Below are 13,886 nucleotides of genomic sequence, written 5' to 3'. Positions count from 1 at the left end.
GCAAAATAATGATTATAACTTCAACACGCATCGATTAATTATCAGATTTAAAATTATTATTTTTTAGAAGTCCAAATAATTAAAAAAATCTTTGTTTATAGAAATTTGTAACAAGGGTAGCTTTTCCACATAGATATGATGGAGAAATCGATTATTTATTGAAAAATGTTAAAAGTACGCTCGAAAAAATCATGAATCTCAATAAAAAAAGGGGCGAATGAGGGCAATAATAACATCAGGTTCAAATTCGACACCTCAAAAAATATCCCAATACCAATTTTCGTTTAATTAGAATCATTATTTCGAAAGTTATTGAAAAAAACGAAAATAAAAATAAAACTTCAACACCTTGTATCTTAGAAAGAAGCGTTTCCGAACATATATATTTATTTGGATATTTCATATTAGAATATTGTGAAGAATCACCTTCTGAATTTTGTCGAATTACTTTGGAATCACCTTGTATAAAAAATTCAAGCAAATTCACCAAAAGCAAATTTCCCTTTGATGCGAGGCGTGGTACTATAATTTTTGAATTTTCACATTTCAAAAGGCAAATATCACTAGACTTGAAAGAATTTTTTCTCGAACGATTCCTGGTCAATAGTATTATAATCAGACGAAAGATAATCTCCACAATTATTTGTTTCAAAGAAATAATTTCGAGGATAAGACTAAACAACGCCTTAAAGGTGAGAAATTCGTTAGAATACACTGCTACAGTACTCCCTCCTTGGCGTTGGTTCTCCAACGCAAATGTGAACAGGATTGTTGAGTAACAAAACAATACACATTCTTTTTACGTAGTGGATATGAATGTGTTTAGGTGATTGAGTTATGTACGGTTTTTTCAGGAACTTCGCAAATTTGTGAGTAGTTAAAAAATTGTGTTTAATGTGATTAATTTGAAAGAAATTCATTCAAAGACGGTTTGAAGAGTAGGAATGAAGAAGTTAAATCTGGTTGCGTTCATTTGACTATTGGTTTTTATGTTTTTACCTATTTTTCCGAATTAATCTTTAATAAATGAAAACGTACTGCAAATTATTCAATAATATGCTCTATTTTAATCTTCTATGGTACAGACTATCAGAATGTGTTCGAAAAACTTATACAGGGTGATTCAAAATTCAGTATCAAGATTTTTTTCCAAAATCATGTGTCCGCAAACGCGTCGTTATCGAACTACAGAGCGTTAATATTTCAAGATTTTTTTTAGTTTTTTCTATATAGCTCTTTCAGTTCTTGAGATATTAGGATCAAATTTGAAAAATAGCTTCGTTTTTAGGTTTCTTATTTTTCAAGGACACTTGTAATTTAGATCAAAAATCAAATACGTGGAGAGTTTTAGTTTTGTTTTCGTTGTGATAATAGTTTCCTACTTTTTATGAAAATTCTAATTAAATGTAGCGATTCACAAAAAATGATTTCATCTTTTTCTCGATAACGATCGCAAAAAATGTATGAACAAGATGTAGAATTTATTTCGAATGTTAAAATCCACCAGCGGCGTACTACAAAAAAAGTTTATGGGGTGAAAAAGGGCTTGAACCCTGAAAAAATACCTCCCTGTATATCTTGTTACAATCTCTCGTCATACTTTATGATATTAACCCTAAAACGTAACCCATAATCAAATTTCATTATCTTAAAAACTGACAGAGATATGAAAAAAAAACTAAAAAACGGCTAATGATCCTGAATACATCTGAAAAATAAATAAATAATCTTGAAACTTCAACGCTCTGAAGTAGGTAAATAACAACACCTGAAAAGTGAGCCCCTGAAATCTTGATACTGAATTTTGAATCACCCTGTATAATAATTATTACGCTACCGTGTTAGAACTCCAGATTATTCAAAAAATAAACTTCTCTGAATGATATTTATAACAGAATATTTTATATAATTTGAAATTATGTGACATACAACGAAATAATTAAATATTGTTCAAACTTTGCTTGTTTTTCTAACGGATTGTAAGAGAAAGCGATAAATTACCCACAATTTGAAGAGATAGGTAATTCTATAATGATTGCATTGCATTGTTTGGAAGAAGAGAAAGTATGAGGAATTTTCTAATTTTATTTAAGGTTGTTCATTGTTATCAATACTAAAATAATTAATCTAGCTCTAGGTTTTGATAGAAAAATATTAAAATTTGTCACCCAATAGCTGCAAACTTTCATAACATTTTCGATGCATCAGAACTAAAATTCTTATTTGCTGCAAACTCAATCGGTCCAAATTACTTTTGCAATTTGATAACTATATTTACCAGTGTATTTCTAGAGAATAAATTAAAAATGTCAATATTGATCTGTTTGAATTGATCATGATCAAGACAAGTTTAATGTATTCTATATATAGAAAGTATATTAATCTTGTTCTAATAAAAATAACAAGGTCATAAGATACGCGTCCCATCAAGGGAACGGCCCTTTTTATTTTTTATATAAAGAGTAATGTGTTAGAAGCTTATCGTGAAAAACAGGTCATTGAATAACACTTCTGGTTTATTGGCCTACATACATTTTGTAACTTCATTTGAATTTTCCGCATTTTAATTCTCGAAATGTAGTTCAGTCAACTTGTGCTCATAAGGACCCCTCATTACGGAAAAGTTTCGATTTTTTCGATTATATATGTTTTTTGGGGTGCTCAATCCGAATCTGAGTTTTGCCACCAAAAATTTCGTGACGGAACATTGAAAAAATGCAAAAATTAATTAATTTTTCGAATTAATTCGAACTGGTGCAGCCAGTCGAATACGCTATAAGTTTTATGGGGTGCCGAATCTGACGTTGGTCACCAATTTTGTAACGGAACTTCAAAAATCTCAAAAGAAGGCACATATTGATATTTTCCGAGTTAAATACAAAAAACCGCTAAAAAATGACATTTTTCAACTTTTTTTGCATTTGATTCAATTTTCCGTCAAAGTGTTGGTGGCAAATCTTAGATTCGGATTCAGAACCCCGAAAAATATGTAATATCGAAGAAATCAAAAATACTCCATTACTTTCCAGTAACACTTATTGTTAATTTGAAAAGTTACCACCCTTATTATTATTATTATTTGAACTGGGGTCGTTTTGCTTCGGTGAGCCTTCCGGGAACTGCGACCATGCAGATCTTTTGTTCACTACCCTACTCATTCATAGAAACCCAGGGAGGTCGTCAACGACGTTAATAAAATTGACAACCTCCTTAGGGGCCTTGGCCGTTACCTCTCTGGTATACAGGACCGTCTTACCCATGTGAATGGTTCTTAGGCCAGCCAGCTCCGGACACTTGCATACCAAGTTTTCGGCTGTTTCTGCTTCCGATCCACAGAGCCTGCAAATCTCGTCTGCTGACTTTCCCATACGGTACAAATGATGTTTGTACCGACAGTGCCCCGTCAGCAGTCCCACCATCACCCGAAGCTCCGCTCGTGACAGCTTCAGGAGTTTTCTGGTGTAAGTAGGTGAAATCTTCACGAATTTCTTTGCCTGAGCAAGTCTAGGAGTGTTAGTCCAGTGGATTGTCCTACTGTTCAACTCCCATAGCTGGACCGCAGCTTTGTATTGGTCTTTTCCTATCCCACAGAAAGGCTCAGGTCCAGCAGGTCTTAGCCTAGATGCACTTTTTGCAAGCTCGTCCGCTCTCTCATTTCCTTCAACACCACAGTGCCCTGGTACCCATAGTAGAGTCACCTTGTTTCCTCTGGCCAGTTGCTTTATGGTGTTACGGCACTCCCAAGTCAGCAGAGACCCCTGACAACACGATTCCAGGGATCTCAGCGTGGCTTGGCTGTCCGTGGTGATGTAGATATGCGCCCCTTTGAGGTTCATTTTGAGACACTCCTGGGCGCATACATAAACAGCCATTATCTCGGCTTGTAGAATCGAGGGCTCACTTCCCAGGGCTTTAGAGATCCTCAGTCTAGGTCCATATATCCCAATGCCGGTGCCCTTCTCTGTTTTTGATCCATCTGTAAACCATATGGATGACTTTTTGTCTAGACGATTTATGAAACTTATTGCACTATGACGGTCATTTATAACCGTTTCAAAGGGCGTTTCAAAATCGTAGGTGGTTGGCATAATATCTGATGGTTTTGCGAGGAGGTTTGAATCTAGTTGATTCAGTATCCTCATATGTCCAACCCAGTTCCCAGGAAGGAGCTTTCCACTATGGGAAATCTTTATTGCTTCGAGCATGCTACATTTCCTTACATGTAGGTGTAAGGGAGGCAAGTCTAGTATGACCTCCAGCGCTGCCGTAGGAGCTGTGCGCATAGCTCCTGTGACACCAATGCACGCCAGCCTTTGCATTTTCTGCAACCTGATGCGTGTGGTGACCTCCTCGGTTTTTGTCCACCATGCTAGAGATGCATAGGTGACAATAGGGCGTACCACCGCTGTGTATAACCACAGTACCATTTTCGGTTTCACTCCCCATGTCTTTCCAAAGAGTCTTTTGCATGCCCACATAGCCGCCGTGGCTCTGGAAAGAGTCTTATCTATATGTTTCCCCCAGTTCAGTTTACTGTCCAGGGTAACACCTAGATATTTACACTCACTAGAGAAGTGCAGAGTCTGACCATTTAAGACCAGAGCTCTGAGGTCGAGATTCCTTCTTCTAGTGAACGGGATTATTGATGTTTTCGAGGGGTTGACAGTAAGCCCCTCTTCCCCGCACCAATTTTCAATAGTTTTGAGAGCAAGTTGCATTCGGCTACTTATTGGGCCCACATGCTTGCCTCTAACCGTCACCACTATGTCGTCGGCGTAAGCCTGGACGTTAAATCCGCCTGTTGTAAGCCTCTCCAAGAGGCCATCCATGACCAAGCTCCACAGCAGGGGTGATAGAACCCCTCCCTGAGGGCATCCCCTGCACGTCAGCACAGTCACTTCGGTTTCTCCCAGATAGGCTGTAACGGTTCGTCCTTTCAACATAGCTGATATCCACTTAACAGTGGAGGGTTCTATCCCTTTCCTTTTGGCTGCATTGCATATGGAGGTATGTAGGGTATTGTCAAAGGCCCCTCCGATATCACCGAACATTGCAAGCAGAATCTCCTTTGCGTTGAGGGTGCCTTCCACCTCTCTAAGAAGATGATGAAGGGCGTCTACAGTAGATCTACCCGCCCTATAAGCAAACTGTTTGCTGTGGAGTTTTACACTGCCTCGTATGTTGTTGTCAATTATTTTCTCCATGGTCTTCAGGAGAAAGGAGGTGAGGCATATGGGTCGATAGGATTTAGGCTCTGGGGAGCCTTTTCGACCCTCTTTGGGTATGAATACTACCCTCGCCTCCCTCCATGATTTCAGGATATAGCCCCTTGTAAAGCTGGCCTTGAAGAGCTCAGTTATCGGGGCTATAAGTACTTCAACACCTGTCTGAAGCATGGCTGGAAAAATACCATCCATGCCTGCTGATTTGAAGGGCTGAAAGCTCTTTATCGCCCATTCAATTCTTTCTGGTGTGAATAGTCTACCAGCTTTCTGAGAATCCCACCTGGTGGGGTTGTATACTTCCCCAGCGGGGGCCCCATCTTCACTGGTAATCTGCCTGGAGCCAGGAAAGTGAGTCTCTAGTAGAGCTCTTAGGCTCTCTTGAGGATCATTCGTAAATTCCCCACATGGCTTCTTTATTTGGCCAATTGGGTTTGAGTGATCCTTAGATAGTACCTTTTGAAGTCTAGCTGCTGGGGCCGTTTTATCTATTCCCTCACAGAAGCTTCTCCAGGACTGCCTTTTGGCTTTCCTGACCTCTTTGTTGTAGTTGGTCAGGGCTAGTCTGTAAGCATTCCAGCTGCCTTCTCGCTTAGCCTTATTGAAGGCTTTTCTAGCAATTTTCTTGAGGTTTTCAAGATGATTGTTCCACCAGGGGACGTCTCTGGAGATCGTTTTCTTCCTGAGTGGACAACTGTTTTCAAATGCCCTCTTCAGACATGATGTGAAGTGAGCAGAGGCGTTCTCCAGATCCTCATTGGAGCTGATGTTGTATTTCAGGCCCTTCAGATCAGAACTCATGTGGGCTATGTAAAGTTCTCAGTCTGTCTTCCTGGGTATCCTGCACTCAACATCAGCTGAAGCAGTTGCTTCAACGTTGAATTCTATTGCCATATGGTCTGACATGGATGGCTCTTCTGAGACCCTCCAGTTCTTGACCATCCCCGCAATAAAAGGTGTCGCCAGTGTAAGGTCAATTACTTCCCTTCTGATCGCATTCATGAAGGTTGGACTATTACCCACATTTACTATCTCTATGTTAGTAGAAAATAGAAAGTCAAGTAAATCCTCACCTCTATGATTTATATCTGTGCTGCCCCATACTTTGTGGTGTGCGTTCGCATCGCAGCCCAGAATAAGTTGTTTCTTCTCTATGCGGCACCATTCGATGAGGCGTTGTACTTCCTCCGGTGGTGGGCTGATGGCGTCTCCTGGAAAATATCCTGAGGCGATAACAAGCTGCCTCTTGATGTTCTCAGTTCGCACCTCAACCAATGCCGCAGCAAGATCCCTTGTCAGGAACTCTGTAAGTGGAAGACAGGTTAGTCCCCTTCTGAGTATTATTAGGGCTCTTGGACTTACTGCCTTATCGCAGTATATCGTCTGATATACTTTGTTTGGTAGGCCTCTTACTTGGCCTCCATTGATCCAGGGCTCTTGTATCAGCCCTATGTCAACATGCCTTCTAGATGTTCTCCAGCATAAGGCACTAGAGGCTGCCTTCGAGTGCTGGAGGTTTATCTGAAGGCATGTCAGACATCTACTCCTTATGAGGTAGGTTGTCCGCTAGGCTTTTCGGAAGGGACCGCCGGTTTTTCTCCGTCGGACCCCCCCTTATCACGCCCTTGCGGATCAGCCCTCCCCCCAGAGCTGGTGGTCAGTTACCACCCTTAATATATCAGCTGCTCTGCAAATTCCGAAAAAAATTCAAAAAGAAGTAAACTTTTTAATGTTTCACACACGAGATTCTGGTGGCAAACCTCAGATTCGGATTTCGCATCCCAAAAAACATATAAAATCGAAGAAGAAATCAAAATACCCCAAAACTGTGAAACAGATATTGATTAGACTATAACGAAATAGTTATTTATAATACAAGTGCAGAAGGCATTGATATTCTTCCACGAGTTCAAAATTCAAAAACGAGCCACGAAGTGGCGAATTTTTGAATGAACGAGTGGTAGAATGAGCCTTCTGTACAAGTATTATACATTATTTTCTCTAATTCATTGCATTTTCATTGAAATTAATGAAATATTTCCATAAATATCATTTAGTGATTTTTGCATTGAAAAATGTTGGTTGGCAGAACTGATTTCTTTAAGGCAAATTTCAAATTTGAACGATGAATTGACAGATATAAAGCCGTGGCGGAAAGTTCGGAGTAGCAACATATAATAATAAAATATAACCATGAAAACTGTGCGTTTCTGATATATTCTCGCACGATTTTGTTCTAGAAGATGTGGAAGAATGAACGGAATAACCACAGAATTAGAGAAAAATTTATTTTCGAATATTTGGTAAATTGAATATTTCATTATATATAGTCCTATATCCTTGACGAAGAATTTATCTATGATTCAAAACTGATCACATGAATTTGAAATTTGGGACATTTTTGATCGCATCTTCAGAACCATACAAATATCGACAAAACCTAAAATCACAGTATAGGAACTATAGTGTAGTAGAGTTCCTATACTGTGCTAATATTTTCATGGGAACCTAATCTAATATTTCGGTGAGAATAAATGAACGCTTAAACGCTCCTGATGCCAAGGCTGTGCTTTTCTTCAATTTGTGGTAATTTATTTTTCTGTTTTTTTTTAGGATATGGACAAAAAAAAGTATTTCGACAGACGGCTCAGCTGCAGATGAAAAATGGAGGATTACGTTTTATCAGGTAAATTTTGCGTAATTCTATTGATTTTCAATATGATGTCTCCCAGATTTTCATAAGCTTGGGCCCTCTCACCTTTTGCATGGGCGTTGGAGGTATGATGGGATTTTCCGGTATATTTCTTCCCCAACTAAAAGAAGAAAACAAAGAAACGAATGAGCCGGAAAGTGATATTCCATCTTGGATAGGTATGAACATTTTCACAATTAATCTGATAATCTAAGAGTGATTAATCAATCCATGTAAAGAGTTCAGTAATTGTGGGCCAAAATATCTATCTATTGAAAAGCACTGATGTGAAATCAAGAGCTATTGAGCACTCGTCATTTATACGCCAATGGCGCCCTAGGGATTTTATATAGTACGACCTATACTTGCTTTATGTTCTAGAATTTTTGGTACATTAGTATGAAGCACAATGTAACGGGTGCTTTTCTATGTGCATGAAATATTTCAATGGTTGTTGTCTATGGTTTGACAGTTGAGAATGTCAAACTGTGTTGACATTTCTGTTCAGTAAGGTTTGGCAATTCATCATGAATCGTTTAACGCCAGAACAATGCTTCCAAATTGTAAAAATTTACTTTGGAAAAAATAAATCTGTTCGTGAAGTTCATAGCGCACTTCATCCATTTTACGGTCAATATGATCGGCCATGTAAGCAAGCAATTGGTTTTCGCACTAATTTTACTCTTCTCGTTTCAAAATCATCAACAAGACGAAGAAATGTACGTATCAAAGAGATATTGCTGCCGTTGCGCAAAGTGTTGAAGAAGACGCCGAAATTTCGATAGCTCGCCATTTTCAACTTGTTGGCCTTTATCCTACGTGAGGAATTTTACCTAAGGATCTTGCTTACGTGCCTATAAAATACAGCTCGTGCAAAAATTGAAGCCAAATGACCATTGTTTACGTCGCATTTTTGCTGATTGGGCTTATTTGAATCTGGCCGAAGACGAGTAATTTTAGCGAATAATTTTTTTTAGTGATGAAGCTCATTTCTGGTTAAATCGCTTCGTCAATAAGCAATTGCCATGTATGGAACAAAGACAATCCTCAAGCTATTAACGAATCACCTCCATATATGTTTCAAGTGACAGTTTGCTGAGGTTTACACGCTGGCGGCATCATAGGTTCTGATTTCTGTCGAAATGTGGAAGGAGCTGCGGGAGCATTTCTCACTGCAACACTTCAGGTTATACTTGATTTACCTCCCTTACACTTATTATTATTATTATTTGAACTGGGCTCGTTTTGGTTCGGTAAGCCTTCCGGGAACTGCGACCATGCAGATCTTTTGTTCTCTACCCTACTCTTTCATAGAAACCCAAGGAGGTCGTCAATGACGTTAATAAAACTGACAACCTCCTTAGGGGCCTTGGCCGTTACCTCTCTGGTATACAGGACCGTCTTACCCATGTGAATGGTTCTTAGGCCAGCCAGCTCCGGACACTTGCATACCAAGTTTTCGGCTGTTTCTGCTTCCGATCCACAGAGCCTGCAAATCTCGTCTGCTGACTTTCCCATACGGTACAAATGATGTTTGTACTGACAGTGCCCCGTCATCAGTCCCACCATCACCCGAAGCTCGGCTCGCGACAGCTTCAGGAGCTTTTTGGCGTAGGTAGGTGAAATTTTCACGAATTTCTTTGCCTGAACAAGTCTAGGAGTGTTAGTCCAGTTGACTATCCTGCTGTTCAATTCATATAGCTGGACCACAGCTTTATATTGGTCTTTTTCTATCCCACAGAAAGGCTCAGGTCCAGCAGGTGTTAACCTTGATACATTTTTTGCAAGTTCATCAGCTCTTTCATTTCCTTCAACCCCACAGTGCCCTGGTACCCATAGTAGAGTCACCTTATTTCCTCTGGCCAGTTGCTTTATGGTGTTACGTACGGCACTCCCAAGTCAGCAGAGACCCCTGACAACACGATTCCAGCTCCCTTGCACTTACATGTGAGGAAATGTGGCTTTCTGGAAGTAATAACAATATCCCGCAATGAAAATCTCCGTCCGAGACACTGGATTAGACATATGGGGATATTGAATCAATTAGATTCAAACCTCTTGGCAAAAGAGCTTCGATTTCCAAGTACCTTCTCAAACGGTCATAGATGACCGTCTCAGTTCAATGAACTTCGTAAATCGCTTGGACAAAAAGTCCTCCATACGGTATACCGATGGATCAAAATCAGAAAGAGGCACAGGTAATGAGGTATATGGGCCTACAACGAGGATCTATAGATCCCTGGGAAGTGAGCCCTCTACCTTGCAAACCGAGACACAAGCTGTATATACCCGCCTCCAAGAGTGTCGCAAAAGAAGCCTATTTACATCACTACGGACAGCCAGACCAAGCTGAGATCCCTGGAATTATATAACCACTTCTACTGATTGGGAGTGCCGTAATACCATAAAGCAACTGGCCAGAGGGAATAAAGTAACTCTACTATGGGCACCAGGGCATTGTGGTATTGAAGGAAACGAAAAAGCCGATGAACTTGCAAAAAGGGCATCAAGGCTAACATCTGTTGGTCCTGAGCTCTTCTGTGGGCTTGGAGCAGACCAATTTAAGTCAGCGGTCCAACAGTGGGAGTCGGACAATAGAAAAACCCTCAGGAGAAACACTCAGGGTCTTACTCAGGCAAAGAAATTTGTGGTGCTTTCGCCGACCTATACTAGAAAGCTCTTGCAGCTGCTACGAGCTGAGCTTCAGGACTACTGACAGGACACTGTTGATGCAAATAAATTTTGTACGCGTGGGTACGTCAACAGATGAGTGTGGAAAGGAAGTAGAAACAGCCGAACACATAGTGTACAAATGTTAGGGGCTGACTGACCTAAGAACCACTCCCATGTGAAAGTCAGTTCTGGATACTTACAAAGTAATAGCCAAAGCTCCTAAGGATGTCGTTGGTTTCGTTAACCGTCTCGTCGGCCTCCCTGGGTTTGTATGTGTTTGTATGTGCTCGACTGTCTCTACCTCCTTTGCACAGAGTCTGCAGAACTCATCTGCTGACTTACCCATGCGGTACGAACGGCATTTGCACCGACAGTGTCCTCTCAGCAATCCCACCATTACCCAAAGCTCAGCTCGGGGTAGATTCAGAAGCTTCCTGATATAGGTCGGTGAAATCACCAGAAATTTTTTTGCTTGAGCAAGACCAGAAGGGCCCAGGACCAACAGGTGTTATCTTTGATGCCCTTTCGTAAGTTCATCGGCTTTTTCATTTTCTTCAATACCACATTGTCCCGGTACCCATAGTAGAGTTTCTTTATTACCTCTGGCCAGTTGATGTTGATATTAAGGCACTCCCATGTCAGTAGAGACTCCTGGCTATATGATTCCAGAGATCTCAGAGTGCCTGGATGTCCGTAGTGATGTAAATAGGCGCTCTTTTGAAGTTTCTTTTGAGACACTCTGGGGCGCAAGTATAGACAGCTAGTGTTTCGGTTTGCAAGATAAAAGGCTCACTTCCTAGAGACCTAGAGATCCTAATTTTAGGCCGATATACCCCAATATCTCTGCTTCTTTCTGATTTTGATCCATCGGTATACCATATGGAGGACTTTTTGTCCAAGTGATTTACGAAGTTCATTGCACTGAGACGGTCATCAATGACCGTTTCAAAAGATACTTCGATATGGAATATAGTTAGCATCATATCCGAGGGTTTTGCCAAGAGGTTTGAATCTAATTGATTCAATATCCCTATATTTCCAATAGAGATTTCCCAACGGAGATTGCAATTGCGGGATATTCTTATTGCTTCCAGCAAGCCACATTTCCTCACATGTAAGTGTCAGGGTCAAACGGTGACTATGGGCAGATTTATTGGAAATAGTAGTGATAATTTCTACTGATCAAATGAACCATGTAACTCGTAGCTACGGCAGACATATGCCGGAAATCATATTTAAAAAAATGAGCAGATTTTAATAATAAATTAATTAATTCCAACAATATTTCTGTATTTTATCACTGTTCTCAAGCTCTCAAAAAAAACGCCCATTACATCTATATTTCTTTTTATCTTGCTACCTAAAATGATTTGAAGTTCAATTCGAAATGTTTACATTGTTTAATTGATCACTGTGAAAAGAGCTATATTTTATGATTCAAATTAAACAAACTCAAATATGTTTTTTTCCAGCTTCTTCGGCCGTTCTATCAATGACGATTGCTTCAGTGTTTGGTGGTTTCTTTATGGAGAAGTATGGCAGAAAACGTGCCCATGTCATACCAGCCATCCCTGGTATACTCGGGTGGTTGACAATAGCTTTTTCCAACAGCATTGCAACTATTCTGGTAGGCAGGGTTTTAACAGGAATTTCTTGTGGGTTATTCGCCCCAATAACATCATCCTACATAGGAGAGATCACAGCGCCATCTATAAGACCATTTGTTTTAGGGTGTATAACGCTTGCTTTGACTATAGGGACGTTATTGTGTCATTTAGTCGGCACGTTTTACTCTTGGAAAATGGCAGCCCTGTTATGTCTGCTTTTTCCAACCATAGGAGGCCTTTTGACGCTGTTCTCGGAAGAAACCCCCAACTGGTTATTCAGGAAGAATAGGGCCGATGAGGCTTGTGCAGCTTTTGAAAGGATCAGAGGGAAGTCGGATGAAGCCAAGAGGGAGCTCGAAATTATACTGGAAAGACACAAGAATGGTGTAGCGAATCCGGGGAAATCCCTGAAAGATACCGCGAGGGATGTAATGAGTAAACCTGAGATTTACAAACCTCTTCTAGTCGTTGTTTTATATTTTATGTCTGCGCAATTCGCAGGCATTAACGTGGTAACTTTTTATGCTATAGACGTAGTAAAGTTAAGTTTGGGACCGAATTTTCAAAATTCTCATTTGATAATGCTGGCCATGGACTCTGTAAGAGCAGTTACCTCAATAATAGCTTGCATACTTCTTAAGAATCTCAAACGACGACATCTTGTTATAGGAGGCGGTTTAGGTTGTTTGATATGTCTTTTAACATTGAGCGCGTCTAATTTCCTATCAGGCACTATTAAAAATCCAACAATATCGGTTTATATCCCTCTAATTTCCCTTCTTGGTTACGTCTTTTTTATATCGATCAGTCTAGTGCCTTTGCCGTGGTGTTTGGCTGGTGAGTTATTACCTTTAGAAGTCAAAGGGTTAGCCTCCAGTATCCTTTGTTTCACTTCCTTCAGTGCATTTTTCATTGCTATAAAATTTTCCCCGTTCTTGTTCAGTTTTTTGGGATCCGGCTCAACCTACCTTATTTTTAGTGTCTTTACTCTATTTGGAACTGTTTTATGTATGATTTTACTACCTGAAACCAAGAATAAGACTCTCAATGAAATAGCAGACACATATAGAAATAAATGATGTAGTTTATTCAATCTATATTTCTTTCATATTTTTACCATGACTATCCTATAGGTCTTTGTAAAACCTCGAAGATGCTTAGAGCTTGTATACCTTAGGAGAACCTCAGATGAAAAATTGTGAACCGTTTTCCTAAGAGCGAAATGGTTATCAGAAATACCGATTTCAGAGCCAAAAAGAGGTTTCCTTAATTAATGAATTTACACTCATATTTTTTTTGTTTTGAGAAGAAGTGCCAATCACATCACTAACGTCAAGTGTTTGGTCTATATTATGTTAATATAGATATTCAATAAAGATGTCAAAAAAGAATTTTTGCGTATTGTATTTAATTCCATGAATGCACGTTTTTTAGGTTTCAGCTGAATGAGTAGGTATACCTACAATAAGTTTAAAGTAGGTATAATTGATATTTGAATTTCTCCCCCCGCGCACGATCTTTGTCAATTTCGATTATTCAACAGACTGTTTGGCAAAAAGTAGGAAATGTATCTTCTCAGTCATCCCAATTTTTTCTCAAATTCCCTGATTGCAATGATTAACAAGATATTTATATCAATTTTTAACAATTTTAGTGCATTGGCGAAACGTGTGTCGTTCCATTTTTAGTATT

The 13,886-nt window shown here is 39.6% G+C and overlaps 1 protein-coding gene across 1 annotated transcript; it reads left to right on the top strand.

Moving 5' to 3' along the window:
* Positions 1-718: 718 nt before the first annotated feature.
* Positions 719-13,287, top strand: LOC123676960 (facilitated trehalose transporter Tret1-like). The gene is made up of 4 exons (XM_045613307.1): positions 719-869; positions 7,836-7,908; positions 7,955-8,093; positions 12,060-13,287. Exons 1-4 carry the CDS (start codon positions 838-840, stop codon positions 13,271-13,273), a joined length of 1,458 nt encoding a protein of 485 aa, XP_045469263.1. The 5' UTR covers positions 719-837; the 3' UTR covers positions 13,274-13,287.
* The last annotated feature ends 599 nt before the right edge of the window (positions 13,288-13,886 follow it).

This window comes from Harmonia axyridis, chromosome 3, assembly GCF_914767665.1.
Source record: "Harmonia axyridis chromosome 3, icHarAxyr1.1, whole genome shotgun sequence".
Lineage (NCBI taxonomy): Eukaryota > Metazoa > Arthropoda > Insecta > Coleoptera > Coccinellidae > Harmonia > Harmonia axyridis.
The sequence above is the reverse complement of the archived record's forward strand: the minus strand, read 5'-3'. Positions and strand labels throughout refer to the sequence as shown.

What these genes read in the sequence shown, in the direction of transcription:
- LOC123676960 (XM_045613307.1), top strand. Translation starts at nt 838, where the DNA reads ATGTACGGTTTTTTCAGGAACTTCGCAAATTT. An exon ending in GGAGGATTACGTTTTATCAG is followed by an intron (nt 7,909 to 7,954) that starts GTAAATTTTGCG and finishes GATGTCTCCCAG; the next exon opens with ATTTTCATAAGCTTGGGCCC. An exon ending in TGATATTCCATCTTGGATAG is followed by an intron (nt 8,094 to 12,059) that starts GTATGAACATTT and finishes GTTTTTTTCCAG; the next exon opens with CTTCTTCGGCCGTTCTATCA.